Genomic DNA, 23,699 nt, shown 5'->3' with positions numbered 1-23,699 from the left:
TTTGAACAGTATGGCTATAAACCCCAAGGTATGGCAGCATACCTTACATCCATAAGCAGTGCTTTTTTGTGTTTCATCATATCTGTTTTTTTTTTTTTCTGTCCTTTCTCAACCACTAGGTAGTTCTCAGAGCATCACTCTTTTAATAGTGGTTGACAGGCTTCATGATTTATCGACTCGTCTGAGCACAGATGATGTAAAAAGGATATTGAAATCTAGGTAGCTTTATATGTGCAATTCTATGAATAAAAAAAGTCCTTCCGAACACATTGTCACAGTACATATGTTAGTGAAAGTAAAAAATTACTTCTCCTCTCAGAAAACGGAGTGATGTGTTATAATTGACCTTCATGTTGCTTTATTCAGTGTGATATTTCTTTGGTATTGATTTCTGCCTCTAAGAATATAATTCAGGGGGACGGTGTGACAACGACACTGGAGATAACACGGGGTGGGGGAACCTCTAACATGGTGGCTTTAGAGACTAATTACATTGTATGTGTCACCTTACAACATTTTGAGGGTTGTGCCTGGAGGCACAATCTCATTTTACATTCAGCTCATTTGGCTGCTCTCTGTGGCTGCAGGGAGTCCTCCAAAGTTTCAGCATGCAAAGAAAATTATGTACATATAGTTACTCCCTCAACTGACTCTCAAGATGTTTGTGCCACTGCCTTTTTGGATTTGTCTGACTGTAATAAAAAAGGGCTTTCAGCTGAGCAGGTGTGTTGGTATTGATTATATGATGTGAGTTTATGTGGAAAAAAAAATGTTAAACGTGAAAATGACAGCAACACATACTGGGGATTCGACATTTGTAAATATGTCATGCATGTGTTGATTTTATGTTTCAGAAGTTGTGAAGCTTCTTCTTCGCTTTTGAGAGAATCAGCTGACAATGAGTGACATCTAGTGGCAGATCATGAAACATCCTCTGATGCACCTGGCACTTTTGATGGCAGCTAAAATTGTCCCGCATACAGCTGATTGGGTGAAAAATTATTTTGTATTTTGTTTGTTTGATTGATTGTTTCAGGATGTCAAGCGTCTCTGAAGAAACAATACTGTGAATACTGAAGAATCCCAAATGACCAGAGATTTAAATAAAACATGCAGCCTTGCAGTGCAGTCCTGTGAGCAGCATTACATCTATGGAAAGAAAGAAATAATAACAAATAAAACTAAATATCACCTCAAGTGACAACTTAAATCATGATCTCTTCAGGGTTTGATCTCCTCAACACTCTGGCTGTGTTTTCATTGTGTTATGGATGCCTTGCCTCCAGGGAGCGCCCGTTTCCAGGATTTAGTCTGCTGTCCACCTTCTCTACCTGCCTGCAGCGTGCCAAGTCACCCGGAAATACCGGCAAAAGCCTACCGAGGAGATCCCTTCAAAGTAAAAGTGTGAGGTTTGCCCGAGACATTAAACATGTACAAAACAAACAGATGTTGTCATGAAGTACAAATAAAACAAAATCCGCTGACGTGTTTATTCCTTCAGGAGTAAAACCATGATGAAAAAGACTAAAGAAGATTTCACTGTTGGGTCTGCAAATGGGAAGAGACACAATTTGGGATTGACGTAGTCAGGGAATTTAATTTGAAAGTCCAAAGAACCGCAGAAGGTGGTTCAATGCTTAATTTCCTCTGACTTGACGGATGTCCGTCTCTTCTTACCTCCCTCCGGTGAACTCAGCACCTCCAACAAGTTTGACAGCTCAGCCGGACTCCGCTGTCCTCCTTTTCAGTCTGCTCTTGGCTATGAGGAATTTCATGTGTCCGTAGATTTTGGATTTTGGGTACTTTTTAATTTATTTTAAAATATATTTTTATATATATATATATATTTTTTTTTTTTCCTTTTTGTCCGGCGTCGTAAGGAATCTAAGTGAAACATGTCGAGGAGCGCAGAGGAGGTGAACAAGCTCACTGAAAGTACATACAAGGTGGGTGAAACACAACATGTGCCATAAAGACACCTTCTGCTTGAAGTTTGTCAGACACTTGTGTGATCAGTTCTCAGCTTCACGCCCAGCAGGTGGTTTTCATTAGTCCACTAACAGGTGAGGTCAGCACTCTGAGCCGGCCCTCAGGATTTCAAGGTTTCTGAGGGTCCCCTGGGTGACTCAGGGACCAACTTCTTCTTCATTTAATGTGGCTTCAGTGTGTAAACAGTTTAGTGCAGTTCACTTGGTGTTTAGAGGCTTTCTGGAAGCCAGTAAATGGCTGTCAAATGGGTTTGGATGACTGGGTTTGAAGAATACAGCCCCACCCAAGGAGCGCCGTTTCCACATTAAAGTGCTGCCCCGGTTGATCTGCATCATTTGAACCGCTCTGTGGTGTGTTCTGCCATCTCAGCCATCCACTAATTTACTTTAATTTATTTACTGAGGATTAGTGGGCTCCTCTAAAAGTGAATCCAAACCCATGAAATGCATTGGATGAGTGAATGCGTGCACTCCACAGGTGGGACAGAGAGGGTGAGGGTGCAAAGAAAAGACTCAGTGGCTTTCTGCTAGTTATCTGCTGGCCTTCCTTCAGGGCAGCCCCCACAGCTCCTTGGTGTGATGAAATGCAGGAAAAGGATGCCTGGACTCAGGTTTAATAATTTAGCTGGTTGTTTGTGTTGTGTGGTAAGACTATACAGCAAACTGCTCTGCGCTGCACCTATAATCAACAGCAGCCCAGGGATCCCAGGGTACTGTATATTTACATGAGGAGAGCACGATATATTTTATTTGACGCCCAAAGATGATAGATTTGAATTCTGAAAAGAGCAGATGTAAGATGTATATCAGAATGATACTGCCTGAAGCTTACATGTCATGGTCGCAGTGATCATCCACTTCTGCTACAGGTCTCTGTCAGTGTTGAATTTTTATTAATTTCCTGCACTGCACTTTGTCCTGAAGCCAAACTAAAAGCTTATCCTCTCTGTCAGCACTGAGATGGGCATAATGTGGAGAAAGAACAGCAGAACATTTAAGATTACAGATGCATCAGTTTGCTTGATTTTTGTTAATAGATAAAAAATGCTTCCACAAAATTCAGGCAAGTTTTTACCTGAAGGTCACAAATCCCAGCTATCATTAAAAAAATGACTGAAATGGTAACAAAATGCTGTGCTTTTTTTTTTTTTTTTTTTTCATCATCCACCCAGAGTGTGATGGACCAGTTTAACCCAGGGCTAAAGAACCTGGTCAACCTTGGGAAGAACTATGAGAAATCAATAGCTGGTAAGCGTTTCTACTTCATTAATAAACATCTATTGTAAATTAGAGGTTAGGAAAAACAGCTTAGAAGGTCGAACAAATTCTGGGAGACTAAAGGCCTTTACCATTGAGCTGATCTCATTTGTCCACTCCATTGTAAGAAAAATATTTTTTACAAATGACCTTATATGGATAAAGCTCATTGAACCTGTTGGGTCTACTTCTGTTGAGGTTTTCTTTGGATTCAGATCAAATCTTACCAACCTAAAACAGATGTTAGATAGTACATTTTTATCTGAACTATTATGGCGAGCATTAATAATAATTTTATCATTTTCCCAGCAATGACCTTGGCGGGAAAGTTGTATTTTGATGCAATGTCTAAGATTGGGGAGAATGCCGCGGTGTCTCCTGTCTCCAGAGAACTGGGTAAGTTTCCATGCTGCCTTGTCCTATGGTTCTCTTCTGGGATAAACTAAGGGCAGTCTGCTGGAGATGGTTCTTTCCTGCCTGAAATAGTTGTTTATCTCACTTGAGTCTCAGAGGAACGTGTTATTTGTCACCAGTACTGTAGCTCTTTAGACCATTTATACAATTTAGCAGTATTAGCTGAGTCCTACATGATCTACATCAGAAACGTTACTCTGTCCTATGGATGCTGTTCAAAAGTCCACAATGATCATACCAGTGTTTTTTCTTTGAGCAGTGCTAATCAATAATTCACAAATGGCGTATTTATTTTAGCAAAAGGTCCAATAGATAAAGTGCTCAATGTAAGATAATGTGAAGAGCCCGGACTCGTAAGAGAAATTAGCCTATTTCTTAAAACCTCCGATTCCAACAATATGGCCACTTTTATTCTTTAGCCTCAAAATATCCTCAGACAGCCAGTGAACGATCCATGCAGAGCCTGGAACATTATTTCCTAAAATAAAAAACAAATTCCAGCTGTTCACTGGTACAGATGTGGCTCCTGCTGTCTGCTTTTGATAAAACAAGGTAAACAAAGTCAGGTACAATGGTCACAGCTTCTAATTGCTGTTGCGATACCAAACTCAGTGCAGACTAAAGCTTGAATGCAGCATCTTTATATATTATACTGTGATGAGCGACAGCATGGTGTTTCAGATAGATGTATTACTGTGTGTGGTGCGCTTTGAAATTCATTGCAGCAAAAAGAGTTTGTGTGGTTCTTGCAAACTCCCCAGGCCTCAGTTCCCAGAAGCTCATTTGCAGTCCAAAGATGTCTGGCGTCCTAACTGGTTGTCACCCGTGGCACACTTTTATTTAACCACTGTCTCAACTCCCCTGCTGATTAGCAGCAAAACTGCTAATTAAATTCAGCTGCACAATAGGGAAGTCACGCCTGCTGTTATAGGTGGCACACTTATGTGAGCCTCCACTCGAAAAATGAAGTGTCTTCCCCCCGTGCAGACTTGAAGAAGAACTGTGGCTGCTCAGCTTGTGTTCCTGCTGGCTACAATAGATTCTCTAGGCAAAGCTGACAAGATTTGAAGTCCTCATGCCAGCTTTTGGCAGGCTTTGTCTAATGTCTCCAGCTGGTTGAAATGATTGTGAAGTCAAAATATACATTTTTGGATCGCTGTTTAGTAAATAAACCTGAACAGGTTGGAGATATTTATGGTCACAGAACCACAGTGGTGTTACAGCGGTGGGTTATAATGTACTTATGGTATTCGGATATGTCCCTTGTAGCCTCTGTAAGGGTTAGATCAATCTGCGATGTGATGAGAGAACTGTTTATTTTAGGGGATATAAAGACTGTCGTATTTTCATTACACGTACATATATTATCCAGTAAAGTGCTTGGAGCAGTAGATCAGTTTGAACTGATTTTGATCTGGATCCACAGGCATCCAGAAGTTGTTGTTGGGTGCACCATATAGTGAATTATGTCTTCCTGTGGCAACTGCAGCTTGGAGTCTGCTTCCTGTAATAGGAAGTGAAGAGGAAATGAGGGGAGGGGGACAAACAAACTGCTCATTACTGTTAGTATCCATCAAAGTAATTAAAAATGGCATTTAACTCAACTCACCTGCTTCAATCCTCAAAATAAAGGCAGATGAATACCCATTAGAAAGAATAAATAAGTCCTGGAGATAACACAGACATCCCATTAGCATTACAGAGCAGCTGTATATAGAGTGAGGTAATGACATCCAGTCGTTCTCACCCCTGACCTGTGGACACACTCCAGTACCGACTAATCCCTGTATGGGAGAGAGACTCGGGTCTCATGACGGATGAGTTTAGTCTGAGTCATTATGTGGGATTATGGAGAGCAGAGGGTGATTAAATACAGTCTAACCAGGGCCTTCAACCTAAATGCATTGTAAATATTTTCCGTACTAAACCTCTCTACACCCAGTCCAGATGTCCCAGTTGTGTCACAAGATGCTTTCAGAATTTCATACAGCATGCCTCGGTGTAAAAGTCTCATAATTCTTGTTTCTCAGCATGCTCATGGTCGTAGTGGATCTGCCCCGTCAGAAACCTGAGCCTCAGTGACGTGTAGACAACCAGAAACCTGATACTGCTTGGAGGCACTGAAGGAGTGTTACACCTCATCCTTTAACCCCTTTAGTCTATTTCTTCCTGCTTTCTTTTTTATTATTATTTCAATCTTTGGACAAATGGAGTACGAAATAAGATCTGAAGGACTCGGATCATTTAGTTCAGTGAATGTATGAGCATTTGGGACTCTGAGGTGAAACTAAGTCTTGCTGATGCTGGGAACTATAATAGGTATTAGATTTTCTTGGGGAACATTGATAAGAGTCCCGCATTGCTGCCAAAAAATATTAAACAGCATATGAGCCTTTAGCTGGCCTAAGGGAAATTAATCTCTACCAGTTTTGTTGTTTGACAATGGAAAAGGCTTTCTAACTGTTATATAGACACACAGACCCCCTCATCGTGTCCTTTGATGGTCCTGGTCTCTTCAAATGCCATCAGGCTGATTTTACATAATTCAAGCATGTTTGCATGGTGTGTCAGGTGGCGCTCACAGATGCCAAGATTATTTTACCCACAGTCAAAAACAGTGGAAAAACTGTGGGCTGTTTTGCATTCTACCAAAATAATGTTGTTGGTGATGCTGTTGTTAAAAATCGGCTCACAGGAGGGAGGTTATTTTTTTCACCCTTTCGATTACAGACAGTTAGTTCTGTTTTTCAGCTGAATATAAATTTCCTTTACTTGTTCTACTTTCTCTCCGCTCCATGAAAGCCACAGAGCTCATCTCAGAAGAATGGAGCTTGATGTTTTTTAATATCAAATTCAACGTGTAAAGTGATCATTGTTTGTAGAATGCATTTATGGGCACAGGGCTGATATATATGCCCTCTATCAAGCATGCCTGTTACCAGGCAACGTTTTGACCAGACTGTGTCAACAATAAACAAATGAGCGTGAGCTGGGGAGGAGAGACTGTTGAGTCCTGTTTTCCTGGATTACTGTAACTAAGGCACCTGAATGCAATCAGTCATGATGCATTTGCCTTGATTGCATTAAAACCGTAGTGACGCATGGATGACTCTACAAGTAAACCAGTCTGTCAGGTGTTTGACTCAAATCAGATGACTTTATTCTTATTTCAAGTACTATGGGCTTTGAGTCAGCTCTGTTAGGTGTCCAATCCTGGTCATTTTAGCGCCTACTTCTAGCCCAGGGTCCAATGTCGTCATGCAGTGGCCCCCACCCTTAACCCTGTCTCATGTTTTTCCTCTTACTATGACCCAAACACGCTCCATCCCATCTATTAAATACGCAAACGTTGTCTACCTTTCCCGTTCTCTCCAACTGGATTTTAGCCTGTGCTTTCCCCATTAGTCTTCTGTGCCCTGCACAGTAAAATGGCAGATGCACTGGAATGGTTTGCTGGCATTTTTCTGCTGGACCATGCCAAAGGAAAGAGTCAGTTTACTACATGGCAAGGTGTAGCTGCAGGTGTGGAAAGACGGGGCGGGGAAGGGCAGTGTGTACATACTGACGGATGTACACGTCATAGTGATGCATGAGACCGGCAGCCGGTTTACCATCTGTTAGGAGTAGCACAGTAAATTTGTAAATGTCGTCATGAAGTGTTGAGTAAATGACAGACAAGACAGACAATACTGGATTTATTTCCACTGATTTAGTTGGTGCACTAATATTGAAGGGTTGAACTATTATGGCGAGTTCACTGTCGAGCTGCAACTACATTCATTTATTTATTCATTAATTTCATTGTGTGTAAATATAGATATTTACTTACTTTATCGATTGCAAACTGGGAATTTTTTTATTTAAATTTCTAACACAAAGTTGAAATTTTGCATAATTTACATCCCTTCATACCTGAACCCTTCCATGATCCGTTTGTAGAAAGAAAAGTTGCCAAAAGTTTATATTCATTAGCCACCAGTAGGTGGTCTAGTTTTTCTAGGTTTTTTTTTTTTTGCGGGGGTTGTGTTTTTTGTTTGATTGCTGTTGTTTTTTTTTTTTTTCCCATTGCAGTGAAGGAAACGTAGTTTGCACACATGCACCCTTATGTGTAGCAGTAACATTTGACATTTTGACGTGTATAATTTTGTAACAATGCATTCTTCAAAGTTTATGAAGTGTTGTGCTCTTTGCTGTAACCTGAAAGACTGGAAGTAAAAAAAAAAAAATGTGTTGGACAACAGCTGGATTATGACTGTTTTCCACCATTAAGATGAACATTGTTTCTCTTCTTCCCTCTCTTGTGGTCTCGGTCTCACAGGTGTAGTGCTGATGGAAATCTCAGAGGTCCACAGGAAAGTCCATCTCGAGCTAGAAAAAAATGTGAGTGGCTTTTGAGAGTGTGTCATTCTTGTGTGACACAATTGCTCTGTAATCAGGTTGCTCCACCCAAAAGCACTTCGTCAGACATTCACTCTGAAGCTAAACCTGTTGCTCAGTACATTTCCAGATAACTACAAGTGAATCCTCAATCAACAACAGCACCATTTAGTAACACACAGTCAGCCAGTAGCGCACACTGTGATTGATAAACACTGCCTTTCCTCCTTTCTCCGCCTACGCCAACAACAAGCAGAACACAAACCATCATGTCATCAGAAGGTGTTACAAGAGGAAAGAAAACAACGTGTTTGGGTTGTAGGAGCACTTTTGTTTTGATGCCTTGTTAAGTGCAATGGGCAAGCCTTAACATGTCTTCAAGAAGAACATCAGCTGGAGCTGTTACAATTTGATTCCTAAACAACGTAGCGTCTACTTAAGTTCATAGCATATTAGTGCTTTATCAGAGCTACAAATAATTATTTTAATGATTAATAAAGCTTTTCATAATTCATTAATTAGTTGTTCAGACAGTAAAATGCACACAGAAAGTCAAGTTGCGCTCCTCTAATTTGAAACCTGTCACTTTCTTTATCTTCTTTTTCTTTCCCCAACATTTATGACTAAGCCATCAGTATGCAAACACTGCCCTTCTCTGTACCACTGGCCCCTCCGACTCTGTGCTCAAACTCATTTCGTTCAGAGCAGCGTGTGTTTGAGTGGCTAACAAGATCCGAAGATTCACCCACTGCATATTCCACTTTCTTTTTAGATTAAAATGTTATGCTAGCTTTGTGCTTGGGAAAACAAATGATGGCTGATTTTGAAATGACCTGTTAAGGTTGAACTTTGGTGCAGAGAAGCTGTGAGGTATAGCTGCTAACAGCATCAGTGGGTTGATTCAATCGTTAAAGGGCTCCAGTCGGTGAGTCATAATAAATTCAGGTCAGAGAAAATAATAGAACCATTTGTCGAGGGTTCGTGTTGTGTGTACAGCAGTGCCTCCACGGTCATCTGTACACATTCAGTAATGGGGTCTACCAATTCATCAAACCCCCCAATGTGGGTGTAGACACAACATCACAACAAGCTTGTGTTGTTGGAAGTGCTGCGAAACTCTAACATTAATGAGAGAGTGCAGGAGAGAAAGGGAGAGGAGAAGTCTGCGGGTATTCCCACGCTTTGTTTCTGACTCATTCATAAGCACAACAACCTTGGACTTGGCTCACACCCCCACACACGTACCCATACGCTCCACATGATCACTCCTCATTTTGCTCTCCCAGACTTGCAGTATTTTCCTTTAAATAAACTGTAGCACTCCATCCACTCCTCCATTTCTAATCACCAAAGTGTTTTCTCTCTCTTGTCCCTCCTCTGCACCTAAAGTTTAAGAGGTTCCACAGGGACATAGTGGCGGAGCTGGAGAGAAAGACCGACATGGACGTCAAATACATGACAGTGAGTTCCATCCACATCTCTCATGAGAACACATATTTCCACAGTTCGTGCTCTCATTATTGGTTTGGTGTCTGATACGGGATGTATGGTTTTTAGTTGGCTACAGAGAATGGTTGGGAAGCACGGGCGTGCTATTATTACAATCACGATAATGTTTGTGTCAAATCTGCATTTTTGTACTTCAACACAAACAAATGATATCAAAGCTCTCTATTTCACCTGCAACATGTTTCAAGTGATATCTGTTAGAAAACATGATTAATATGTTTGAATATGCCACATACCAATTTCCATAAGGGAGTTAGATTTCTTTTCAAAAAATGGATTCACCACCTGAGTTATACCGTAAATGGTTTTCAGCTAGTCATTTCATTTTCAGTACAAATTTACTCTGGATTACGACTACCTGATGCAATTTTCCAGCATTGACGTGCATCTTTGCTCCGCTCCAGGCTACATATAAGCGATATCAGATGGAGCACAAGATGAAGCAGGAGTCTCTGGAGAGGTCCCAGTCAGACCTGAAGAAGCTGCGGAGAAAGAGCCAAGGCAAGAACGCTAACAAGTACGAGAACAAGGAGAGTGAGGTGAGATGTCTGCAGAAACACCCACAGACGTGCACACACACACTGAAGCGTGTTCACATGTGTATAAACATGGCTACACTGACATGTGAGACACACCGTGTCAAAGCCAGTGTAACAGTAGTCGGGGACGATGTGTGAGTGCGTGGTGATCTGTTTTTTTTTTTTTTTTTTTTTTGCCTTTCCTTCGTCTACACCTGCATATACAGTCCTGTCCTGTACCACCCATCTTCCTCCTGCACGTACACTGATAAAAATAAACACACCCACAAACGTGCAAGCACATATTGAGCAACCCTTAAAGTGAACTACTGCATTCATAACAACACTTTGCTTTGATGTCATGTTCCAAAGAATAAGTATTAACCTATTTGGGCTACAGAGATAAGCTTGTTGAAAGGTGAGCTTTAGCTGCTGGCTTCAATATTTCTTTTTACTTTCATACATAAGCTTTGTTAGTCACGCAAGTCTGGTCCCTGAGCTGTACTTCATTGTTATGTTTGGAACTTAGTGTTTGTTTCGCAGTTTTGATGAAAACCTAAAAGCACTAAAAATAAACCTTATGTCCATACCATTCACAGTCCATTTTGGAGGGAACGTGACGCTGAATTTGACAGTCTTGGAAGGTGTTTAAACAAAGGGAACACAATTAATCACTGAAATGTCAGGTCAGGTATTTTAATGGCGCTTACCACGCCCTAGCAGTGACTCTACTGCAGATGAATTTGATCTCCAAGCTGCGACCCTAAGCGCACAGCAGCCTGAGAGCTTGCATAACCTGCCCACCATGGAGCCAGTCAGACAGCCTGTTCACCTGGGTGTATGTTCATGTCCGTCTACAATTGTTGAAGGTTTTGTGTATTCTCTCAGGTTAACCCTGCCCTTACCTGGCAGAGGGAATGGCTCCACTGACGCACACACCGTTGTTCAGCTTTATCTTAGGTTTACCATACAGACAGCCAAACAGTTCATAGGTTTTCCATTGACTAATTTAAATTACATTTTAGCTGCAACAATTTAGTAGTGGTGAACTAGATCTGACTGATGGCTTTAGAGACAGCTGTGGCTCAGGAGGTAGCACAGGTCAGTCACTAATCAGGATTTTGGTTTGAGCCTGGCTCCTCCAGTGCACATGTCAGTGTGTCCTTAGGTAAGCTCCTAAACCAAAAACTGCCTCTGATTTGTGTTAATGTGTGAAGATGGCAAGAACTGTGCATTTACCATTTTTCAAAATGATTATTAGCTTCTGAATATCTTCTAGCTTCAGCTTCTTATATATGGGGATTGTTTTTCTATGTCATATCTTATTATCGATATTATCATATCTTTGTTGGGCCTTTTTTCACACTTAAGGTCTGTGAACATTAAAGTATCTACTATGAACATAATTTTGAAAATTAATGAGCTAGTGGCATCTTAAAACTGTTGAATAGTTTTAAGTTTTCTTAAAACTTAAAAAAAAAAATAGCTCCTTCCTTCTCTTATGCTGACATTTTTGTTGTGTCTGTCTTTTCCCGTTTTGTTCTCTCTTCCTTTAGCAGTACACATTTCTCAGTATCCTTCACCTTCCTTTGTTTTCTCCTTCATTGTCACTTCTTTCCTACCTTGCCTTCCTACTGAACCATAAGTCAGACAGTTTGCTCCCTGCTGTGCTCACTTATCTGATTTAAGACCAGGTCTTAAGATTTAGATACCCATCAGACAGAGATATGCCAGCAAACAGACTGACAGGGTTTAGAAGTAGGATTTTACAGCAGCAGATGATTTGCTGGACACCACAGAGACCTCAAAGCCAGAGAATGATCTGTGAAAAAGTAGAGACAAAATGATGAAAAAAAAGAAAATGGGAACCGTCAGCAGTCAAAACCATTTATTACAATTAATAACCCATAATTGAGATAACAGAGTTTAAAAAGGTATGTATGAACATGTTAGTGAGATGGAAAAAAGAAAAGTAAAAGCAAACCATTGTCATTGTTTTCACCCCCTCCCTCTTACCTATAGTTGTTGGATAAAAGGGTTATCCATGGCAACGGGCTTGCTGCAGTGTTGCCAGATTAAGAAGTGATTAAGAGGGCGTGTGTGGTGTAAATAACATTTCACACACTCCCTTTTTCCCCTCAACCAATTGTCAGTAGAAATTATGCCACCCACCTCCACAGATCTATAAAGGTCACTCTGTCTCTGTTACTGACATGAAATACAACTGTAATCGGACCGAAGCTAAAATTATTCTGTTAATGAAATTTCTATTATCACCCAGTAGAAGCAATCTCAATTTGCTAAATTAGTACTAATGACTGATACAGATTTGGGAATCCAGTTGATAATGATAATCAGTAATGTTTAAAACATAGGGTTACATATTAAGGAGTTAATTTTCAACTTTGGCGTAACATTTTGTGCTTTATGGGTATGCATTGTTTGTTGATAATGTTGATAATGTTGCACTGAAGCTTTTTGCTTTTCTCGTAGCAGGGTGAGATATTGGATGTTCTAGGAAAATCCAAATTTACTTTGGAGTGCCACGCAAATGGGAAATAAGAAGAGGAACGGTTCAGTTTAACCTGTTGTATGTACACAACCTTTGCGAGGTTGTGCATGTTTTTGTATTTTATTAAATTTACACCTGCCTCTTCGTTGACGTGTAGCCATCCGGGTGAGCCTAGGCTCATGGGGTGACCGCCTGGCATGTCGATGTTTGGACGGTATCATTCTGTTATTTAGCATTTGTTGCAAAATACAAACACAGGTGTTCACAGTTTACCTTTCATAGGCTTCTCATTGTTGAAGATAATTACGAATTGGCCCATGTTTCACATGGACTGGAACATCAGAAGAACAGATAACCTATATTTAAAAATTATGGACATCCTGGTAGGCTAGAAAATCCCTTCATCTTTATGTTCATATCATCCTTTCTGACTGTTTAGAGATAATTCTACATTATTGCTCTTACTGTGTGTGCTGCAGGGCCCACTTACTCTAGTTTAGGCCCAAAAGAAGAGTTGGACAAATGCTTTGGCTGCCTAGTTGGAATTGTTGGAATTGTACATTTTTGTGCTCCAATTAAATATTTTGGTAGAATTTATTAATTCTATACTGTTTCCATGGCACAGTTTTACACGGCCCCTTTTTTTCACTCTGACATGACTTTGAGCCATTTAAGGCTTTATTGGATGAGGACGGTCATAAGAGCTGAATAGAAAGGGTGTGTGCCATTGTATTAACAGCCGTTACAGGTGTGCCAAATCCAACCAGTTCGAGAGGATGACAATTTGGATTTCAAATTAAGCTTTTACAAAAAATCATGGATAAAAGAGCAGCTCCTTCACTCAAGAGTAGTTCACTACAGTCCAGTTGGTTACACACAATCAGTTAATTTTACAAAGTCAGAAAAATTTGCCGGACTTTAAAGCCACACAATTAATATTTGCTGTGAACATTAGCAAGTGCTCACAAACGCACTGTTGGATCCAAGTAAGTCCTGAATTAGCACATCATTGTAATGCATTGTGTTATTGCTGCAGCTTTTTCAGTTTCCTCCTATATTCTTTGAGCATAATAACAAATTTGTTCATCCTTGTTCACAAAACAACCATAAACATGGACACTAATTAAGATCTGAGATCTTCAGAAGGCTTCTGACCTTTTTATAATCCAAGGTGGTCAGGGTTGATAGGAAATCCTTCCTGGGACTTCTTTGCCCTGTCCATCTCCTGATGCTCTGTCCTTTCACCAGGCACCAATGGCAACCAATCTATCAACATGATAATCTCAAGTCTAAGAATACCAGTTGTTCTGTGGGACAGAGATTAGGATATTTAGAAAGGAACCTTGCTCCATTCATATATTTGTTTTTGTTGGGTTGGTACATAGGTTGTATGAAAAAGGGTAACCGTCTGCACAGGAGATAAGACATGATCTATTCATGATAGTTTGAAAGCTGTTCCAAATGAAAGACCATAAATTAGTTAGAATTGTAATATAAATTTAGACTATCTACACCTGCGCGTATGTGTGAAGTATTGTTTTGGTATGATCACCTTATACAAATGTGTATACGTTGTCAGTGCCTGGAAACATTGACGAGCCGTCAAATGGACATGCAGTTGTTCGTCGCAGATGGCTGCAAGGAGGCTCTGCTGGAGGAGAAGAGACGCTTCTGCTTCCTGGTGGACAAACACTGTATGTTGACCTACCAGATCGCTTCCTTCCATGATAAGGTACAACACATGAGTCAATAATCAAACACTTGACCATCTTGCAAGCTATGGCATCATAATTTTTACTTGTCCTGGCATTGAACAGTGTCTTCCTGCTTTACACTGTTCAGAGAACAACTTTCAACATTTCTAACCTAAATAATGAAAAAAGACAGAATAATTTCTGTCAAAATCCAAATGGCATCACTTCGCTATAGTGATGAAAATGTTTCTCTTGCTTACTCATTTTCTTTCTTTTAATATGCTCTCTTGTGTTAATGCCTCCTGGGCAGGCTAGAGACATGCTGACGGAAAAGCTGAGCAGCTGGCAGGACCAGTGCAACGATGCCACCAACATGCCCGAGAGCATCTTGGCAATGATTGAGGGCCTGCAGAGGCCAGTCTCCATCACACCGATGCCCTCCCCCTCCCCATCACAACGCAGCCTGGTAAGGTGGGAGGGATAAGGGCGGAATAAACTTACATTAGATGAGGAATTATCCTGTTTCATAGTGCTTTTTTTTTTGTACACAGTACAGTACAACACAACGCCATTCTGTGACAGAAGTCTAAAAATGACTCCTCCTACAGAGTAGATATGAATAGAATGTATAAAAAATGGTATACATGAGAAATAAATGCCTGCTACATACTTATACTTACTTATAATTATGCTGAAATAGAATATTTAGTTTTAATAATTTGCTTAATAATGGTATTCAGTGGAATTTGTTCATATGGCCCCTGTCCAGATTTATTGTAATTGTACTATTGTGATTCCACCATTCTTGGTGAAAATGTACGTAAACATACTAAATAGGTTTATGCTTCCTTTTTTTTTTTTAACGACAGACTTATTTTGATGCGTTACTCGGGTCATTACTGCCAAGTTTCTAACATGTTAATCTTATAATTCATATATCTGTGACAGAATATGGCTCCCCCAGCTCCACCTCTGAAACCTCAGACCAGCCCTTTGGCTAACATGTTCACCCAAGAGGACAGCACTACCAATGAATACACCGCCACCAAGAGCAGCACAGGTATTATGAGTGTGACGTGCTGGAAGGTCGTCCTTTTTAGCACAGTGAAATATCTGTAATGTGACAGTCGGCCCCGCTTCACGCGGGTCCATTTATGGGTGTCTTTTGTTTAAAAACACTTTGGATGCTTTTTGATTAGTTCCAAAACCTATTTTTCGATCAAATAAGAGTTTTAATGGAAATTATTGCCGCTTCTTATTGCAATTAATTAATTAATTAAATCCTTATTTTTCTCCCTTCCTCCTCTCTAGATCATGGGAACAGTGAAGAGAGCTGTCTCCCCAGGTCTGTGTCTGTCGCAACTGGCCTCAACAATATTGTGAAGAGGCCACGTGTACGCACGATCTTCCCCCACACTGCCGGAAACAACAGCACACTGCTCAGCTTTGACGAGGGAGATGTCATCATCCTGCTCATCCCAGATGAGAGAGATGGGTGGATGTATGGGGAAATGGAGAATAATGGAAAGTGAGTCAAAGCACACATGCTCCATTAGTCTGGAATACATACAAACACAATTAAGGAAAGTTTTTCAAAAATGTTTGTGGCTATGAACATGATCACACCTGTCAGATTGCCCCATACACATATGAAGAAATCCATTCAATGTGTGTTGTTTTAAACATTCATGTCATTTCCCTCTGTTCTGCTACCAACCAGTAGATGGACATGAGCAGGGCAGGACTGCCCTAAACGTCCAAATGGGCCCTCTGCCTGACTGCAATGCCAACCATGTACAAACACACACACACAGCCTGAGCTGGAACACTCACTGATAAGGAAATCAAAGTGAAGTATGGCCTGGGGGTGACTTTAAAGGTAGCAGGCTGGACTGAGGCAGAGAGAGAGGTTCAGAGTACCACCTGCTTTCCCACAGACAGGCGCCAGCCCTTCTCCCCAGGTCTCTGATATCTGACTTTTTAAACAGGGATTTCATCTGAAGCCCTTGGAAGTATGTTTTTGAATTTCAATCATTCATCAATTTTGATCTTAATCACTATCAAGGGAAATTACCTGGCCAATATATCAAACAAAGTGATCGAGGGAAGAAAACTGTCACATTTGAGTTGCTTTCAAAAGTAAGACTGTCGCGAAGGAAAACTTTGGTCAGGCTGCCTCACTGCTGCAAAGGAGCATGAGCTGAACCGCCTGAAGGCGTAGAAAGTGAATACCACCACGCTTATCAGAATGTAATATCTAACAGGATAGGCCTGATGTCCCGCAGGTGGTCTGGCTTTGGTGCATCTGGATTTCTCCTTTTTGTCTTATGTCAGCTTTGATGGTGTTTCCCAGCAGCTAGCCTGACGCAGATACTCACACACTATGGAGAGAAAAAGCTGCGTTTGAATCAAACTCAGAAAAACGCTCTGTTTATACATGAAACAAAGACTTGTTTCCATACTTTACGGCCTTGACTCCTCTGTCCAAACTCAGCAGACAGACAGAACAGAAAAGAAAGCGAATACACATGGTCACTTGTAATCAGAGAGCTGCCCTTGAGCAAGGTTTTATTAATATAAAACATATAAATGAATATAAGGAAGTTAAGTATCTAACATTGGTGCTGGAAATAAAAAATGTGTTCTTAGTGGAAAGCCCTTCCCTAAGTAAATAAAAGCTGTTTTTAATATGACTCGGATCGAATGAGGTATATTTTTCCAGTCTTTTTATCTGAGCCACATGAAGGAAACACCTGTTCTTCGGGCCAAATGTGCAAATATTAACATTTATCCACACGGAGGGAGCGGCTGACTTACTACATACTGATTACGAACAATCTTGAACCCAAACAGGATAATGGCACACAGTCCTTGGCTGGAGCTTGTGATTACACCAGCTGCTGCTAATTTTTCTCTAAACCTAATCATCCCAATGTAAATTCTTTAAATATATTTTGAGGTGGTGAAGATAACCGATTTTATCAAAGCAAGGTGCAAAAAAACGAAACGACAAAACAAAGTTGTTGAAACAGTTTAACCGTTGACTGGCCTAATCATGGTGTTCTTGCTATATTTTTTTTATCCTTTTAATGAAATCTAGTTAATTTTAGCATTTATTTGAGGGGAGGAACAACAGGCACCATAGTTTCTTACTGAGGCCACAAGAAACTTAGTATGAGTCTGTCTGGTTGAGATTCATTTAAGTTCCAAACAAACACTCAGTAATTGTGTGTCAGCTCAGTGGGTCTGGGATAAGGCCTTTCCCAAGACCTTGATTCATTCAAGCCATTGATTTCCCTTGCTCCTCAGAAAAGATGGAATGTAATCAGCCTCTAATTTACAGGGGAGACTTGTGGGGAAAGGAAAAACAATACGAAATTAAAGAATTCTGAAATGGTTCATTTTAATGATAGCTGTTGGCAAGTCAGGGGCCTCCCTCACCGTCCACCAAGTCGAGTCTGATGTTACCATAGTTACCATAGACACATCCACACAATGCACACAGTGTGGGGAAATGGCAACATGTCTTGTTGTGTCTGTCTCTGTATCTTCTGATTAAAAGATGGAGGAGACTAATGGACAGACTGCAGAGCAGCAGAGCGTTTGACGAATAATTTAAAGAGCCTTTCAGACAGCTTATACGCAGGCTGTAACTTCCTGCTCTTTGTCTCTGTCTTGCAGGAGGGGCTGGTTCCCTTCGTCTTACTGCCTTGCACTCAATGACACGCTCGTGAATAACAACAGGTAAGGAGACTCCACATCCAACCCAACACACACACACACACACACACACATGCATACACAACCTGGCAGGTTTCATGTTGCAGCCAGCTGCATTGATGGCAGCCTTTCCTCTTGTTACTCCTGTTAGTGATAACCTCTCTAATCCTAAAGGGGACTCTCCAATTCCTCAACCTTTGATTCCTATTGTGCTTAGGTCACATTCTGATGCGATCTCCTCATTTGGCCACATGAAACCCCTAAATTTACACAATGTGACCACCAAAGGTGTTCTTCAAACCAGTGACATTTCTTTTAAGATTCACAACTTCCAGGAAAAACTTGAGTATCTTTTCCTCATACATATATAGATTTTCTACGCATCAAAAATCAGGGTAATTCAAGTGAATCTAGGATTGGACTTTGAACACAACCCCAGCAGAATTTAAGGAAACAGGATGTTGTATACTGATGAATAGGTTTTGCTGCTGATGAGGAAGGGCTCATAAAGTTGACTCCAGGCTTTTCTTCAAAGAGACTAATCCCTGTTGGATTCATTTATTAGATCTTAAATGTGCTACACCTCCCACAGAGAGGCTGCCAGCCAACTGCTACCAGTCACGGAAACACAAAGTTTAAACTATAACTAGTGCTGGGGGACACAAAAGTACACATATAGATCCTTATCCCTTTGGCCTTAAGAGAAAACTCCTCTGACCATGTTTGCTGTTTCTCACAACATTAATCTTAATGTTGTGTCTTTAAGATTAAGCGTGCTTAAACTTACCCTCCTGTAATTCGTTTGGTTTTTAAAATTTCTTCCATTATTTTACTGCCCTATATTCTTCACTTATCTGCTTCTTCATCCTTCCTTTTACTTTTTATACGTGCTCTATTTTTGTGTCTTCTGCCCCTTCATCTCTCATAACGCTCCTCTTGTTCCTCCTCCTCTACAGTGTGTCTGTTGCGCCGTACCGCAGCAGGAGCGTGGTCGATCTACACCATCAGGACACAGAGACTGACGAAGCAACCATGGTACTCCCCCCGGCGGACTACTGTGACACCCCGCAGCGCAACTCTGTCAAGGACAACACCCCACCTGCCAGCACCGTCACCACAAACAACCACCACCAGCACTCCTCCTCGTCCAATCCTCACACGGTCAGTCAGTGGGCTGGTTTGGTTTATTCTCATCCATTTGACATTTTCAGAATTTTGGCAAGAGTTAAAGCCATGTATAAAATGTTCCAGGAAGCCCAGTACAGCCAAGCCCTGCCTTTTTAAAATGATTGTTCTTCGAAATATAATCAGGCCAGAACAATCTGACCCGCCGTTATCTGCTAAACTTTTCTGCTGTGCAGGCACAACTCTGGCTTAATAATCACAGGAGCGCCACTGTCAGGTTTCCCCTGCTACCTGATGACTTCTGATTGTGTGTAGGGTCACATTTTATGTCTGTATCGGCAATACGACTACTCTCTGATCCACTCAGTGTCGGCTGACGTACAAAATAAAAAATTGTGACTCAGCGATGTTTGCTGCTTCATGTGAGACTGTAATGAACCCACTCTGGATATTTTCATTTTCCGTTTGTTTTAGGCCTATTTTCTAAATACGGTCATGCTATATGCAGTAAAAATCGCAGAAGTGACACTTATCTTAGTTGTGAGGCTTAGGTTACCCAAACTGTAACAGGAACCATGGCACCTTGGAAAGTACTGACACACGTAGCAGTGTGTTCGTGTGTCTGTGTTAACCCACGGCCACCCATTGGTCTGTGAAGACCACTACCATGCATAAACAATTTCTTCAAAACTTTTTTTTCCTCTATACTCCTTTAAATGGGACCATTATCTTAGAAAACGAATCATATTGTACTGGACAAGACTTGAAACTAGAAACTGAGATCATGAAAACATTTTCTGATTTAATGAATGAATGAATGATCAAATGAAAAAATTGGGATTTTCCCATCGACTTCATGTCAATTTCATTTCATTTTGCAGTAATCCCTGTTTGTACTGATAAAAGGTCTCCTGGAGATTTTGCTCCTGTGAGAGCCAGTAACGCTGTCAGTGTCAGGTTTGGTACACAAGCAAATATCAAGCCAAATATAATGAATTAGGCTGTGTGTGTCTCGAAAGCAGAATGTTTTTAATATCAGTCCTCACGAACACACGTGTATGGTTATATAACATATTGCAACCATTTCCCATTCCAACACAGTGCTGACTTCACATATGTCCCTCCGTTTGCATACTATGCAAAGTATGAGCCAAAGCTGTGGTTTCCCTTCATGAAAGCTTTCCCCTATGCTCCCTGAGTTTATGGAAATGTGTTGCAGTTTATCAGCGTCACATTCATCTCCACTCTTAATGCGCAGCATCACACTGATGGTGCGTCTCCACATACACGCATGTGTGCGATCTGTTCTATAGTTGCTATCTAGTTGAATGGTGACATCCATTTAATCAAAGCTACGCAGCACACATGCAAACTCCTTACTCTTGTCCGATACACATTAAAGTTAAACTCCACTAGTTACATAAAAAAACAACACACACACTCACACAGCTTCTGTGGATATTGTGGTAGGTTGATGTTTGACCCAGATAGAGGTTCAGCAGATTGCAGGGACAGATCATTTTCTTTCTTGCCTCTGCAGTTGATGTTATTTACCACTCATTTGGTCTGCAGCCACATGCAGGCATACAGCGTGTGTGCGTGTGTGGTGTGTGTGTAATTGTGCGTGCATGCTTCCATTCTGTCAACCTACATACATCTCTCCACCATTATTTTAAGATTATAGTGAACCGGACACCTCCTGCTCTGTGTGTTGCACTCCTTGCTTGTTTGTTTGTCTCCATATTTAATCTCCAAAACATACTTTCTCTCCATCTGTCTGTCCCTGTTTCCTCTTCTGAGGGAAATGTAAATAAGGGTTAGTTGTGGGGTAGTTGTCCTCTGTTCACGCACTCCCTCACACACACACACACACACACACACACACACACACACACACACAGAATACACTTGTGTGGGAAAAGTTCACTACAGACTATAATGTGCTGGTTTATGTTCACATCAGTGTGTGAGTGGGCAGCTGAGGTTGTGCGCACTAGCCCGTGTGTGTTAGTAATTATCTGCATCAACATTTGCGTAATGCATCAGTTTACATTAGAAGTGTTTTTCTGTATTGATAGATATGAATGAATAGATAATACAACATTTGCTTAGCACCAAAATAGGAACTTTCCTACTTTCATAGTGCTATTTCCACACAGGTATCATTTATCCTGTATCAAGCCCTTATCAAAGTCTTTCTTCAATCTGGGATGTTAGTTTTGAAGAGGAAATGTGAGAGGAGAGAAAGAGGAGGAGGGGTTACCCTGGAATGCACTGTTACATGAGGAAAAAAAAATGCACCCTCACTGGTTTGGTGCTTTGTGAGAAGGAAAAGATAATGAATCACAAGAATGAATGTATTTAGAGGATGGGGACAGACAGACAGAGAGCGAGTGAGTGATTGAGATCTGCAGAGAAAGTTGAGAGAGCAGACACAGCGATGACCTCAGAGTTGGATATCAGTGAAAAAGGACGAAGACATTTCTATGTGTTGATACTCGAGGTTTAGGAGTTTTATGTGTGTATATGGATATAGATATGACATGTGATCTGTAACCCAAACAAAAGGAGGATAGATGGGAATCTCAAGGTCTTGTGGGAAATGACAGTGGCCACAATGAGTGGGGTCGTGCCAAGGTTGAAACAATTTTCTACCAACACCATCTACGTCTAGCCACTCATGCCCTCTAGTGGAAGGTTTTCAGTACTGCAGGAGGAAGGCCCGGAATCATTTTGAATTGAAGCCAAAGTCTGGCATCTACTCTGACACAGAGGCCACAGTTGACAATACCAGAGCTGTGTCCAAGATCACTTCCTCAGCTGCTCATTTTCTACAGCCTCTGTATCCTCATTCATAAAATAAGGAGAGAGTTAAGCACATGTTCACATTTCTGGTGTATTTTATAAGCAGAAAAAAACTGCAAACATCAATTGATCTGGAACACACGTTGTGCCTTGTGTTTGTGTATGTCTAATCCCAACTTCCTTGTCTCCAATTTTAAAGGTGTTTGGAAGTGTGGCCAGTCACATGCTGTTTTTCCTTTTTGCTAATTTCAATTAAGGATCCAGGGACCTGGATGTAAATAGCATGAATAATGCCAAAGATAAGCTAATATGCAGAAATGGCTGTGGAACATCTTCAGTGGTGGAACACGTGTCTGATCAGGCTCAGTGGCGCTGGCTGGCCCGTCGTAGGAAAAGTTAATGCGGTTAGTTGTGGAACAGACTTGAAATTCCAGCAGGCCCAGATTCCACACCCTGCCTCGTGATATGATGCAACCTGTTGTCTTTCCCATGCTTTCCCCAACCTAACCACACACTCCAATCTCTCTGCAGCCTGTGTTGTTTATAACTACTGATAATGTAAGTCACACATGCAAAAGGTGATTTAGACATACAAATGTGCCATGCTGATGCTCTGTACTCTATCATGTTTTCTCACAGACGGCGCAGTCAAATGGCATCGCAAGACCTTCGCCTGCTTACCTTGCGTAAGTAGCATGTCAACATGAACATGATGTGTGTATCACTCACCCAGGCATGCTCTCATCTCTGCTGTTTTTTTTTTTTTAATCTGCAGGGGAGGGAACCCATTTGCCACCGTCAGGCTACGTCCAACTATCACCAATGACCGCTCTGCACCAGTCATCTGATCTAGCAAAACTTCCTCCTGTCTGTTATTCCCACAACTCCCCCTCGGCCCTCCAATTCATCTCCCTTGAACACGCAGGCCTGTTCTGCCTTAACTGTCCAGCAGTTTCTCCAAGTCCAGGTGAAATCAGACAAGGTTTAGCCAGCACCGAGAAAGTAAATTGCCATTTGAATATTGGATCCCCTCGTTCAAAGTATTTAGAGACCATTTTATTTACACAAGACGCCCATATATTTGAAGAAATGTATTTTCTATGTCTCTTTTTGTCCCTCTTTGTGTGTGGAGATATTTAAATGGCCACATTCTTACCTGCACTTGCGATATAGATTAATCTAAATGGTCAAAGAAAACAATGCAATGTTTTTATGCTGTTCATATTGCCTGTGCATTGTCGAAACGACCGGTCGAAATTGTTGCCATAGGACTGTAGAAGGATCTGTAGAGGACCTCTGTATTTTACCTTCAGGACCTCACGACGACGTTGCAACACATTGTTGGGGATAAAATGATTATTGTAGTAAGGAGAGGAAATGGCAAACTTTTCAAGAGATGCGTTCAAACAGGCACACAAGTGATCTTCACTCTTCGCTTTTGTGTATAGAAATGTTTGTACAGATTATATAAATATTGTCCTTCGCCATCTAACTTAACTTTTTGTAGGGCTAGATGACCATAGAGACAGGACTTTGGCCTTAATGACACATACACACCTACTGTAAAATGTTGAATCCTTCAGATTGTGCACGAGTTGTGACAATCACCTCATCTTCATACAACCTTGGCATTTTAGACCACAACTTGTGCGTAATGTAGGTCTAAAGCTCACATTACACCCTTCATAGAATTTATTGTAAGAAAAATAAAGACTTTATTTCTTCATTTGCCGTTTAGTCTGTTTTCATGCACAAGTGATTTACACAAAGTCTCAGCATC

At 41.0% G+C, this 23,699-nt stretch overlaps 1 protein-coding gene across 1 annotated transcript; it reads left to right on the top strand.

Annotated features, from left to right (window-relative positions):
• Nucleotides 1-1,691: 1,691 nt before the first annotated feature.
• Nucleotides 1,692-23,645, top strand: baiap2l1b (BAR/IMD domain containing adaptor protein 2 like 1b). Its single transcript, XM_029507815.1, has 14 exons — nucleotides 1,692-1,946; nucleotides 3,161-3,236; nucleotides 3,555-3,641; nucleotides 7,978-8,039; nucleotides 9,426-9,497; nucleotides 9,950-10,084; nucleotides 14,155-14,307; nucleotides 14,580-14,735; nucleotides 15,218-15,329; nucleotides 15,581-15,797; nucleotides 17,951-18,013; nucleotides 18,946-19,150; nucleotides 22,559-22,605; nucleotides 22,695-23,645. Exons 1-14 carry the CDS (start codon nucleotides 1,896-1,898, stop codon nucleotides 22,765-22,767), a joined length of 1,509 nt encoding a protein of 502 aa, XP_029363675.1. The 5' UTR covers nucleotides 1,692-1,895; the 3' UTR covers nucleotides 22,768-23,645.
• Nucleotides 23,646-23,699: the final 54 nt, after the last annotated feature.

Source organism: Echeneis naucrates, chromosome 8 (assembly GCF_900963305.1).
Source record: "Echeneis naucrates chromosome 8, fEcheNa1.1, whole genome shotgun sequence".
Lineage (NCBI taxonomy): Eukaryota > Metazoa > Chordata > Actinopteri > Carangiformes > Echeneidae > Echeneis > Echeneis naucrates.
This window is presented reverse-complemented; position numbering and strand designations above follow the sequence as displayed.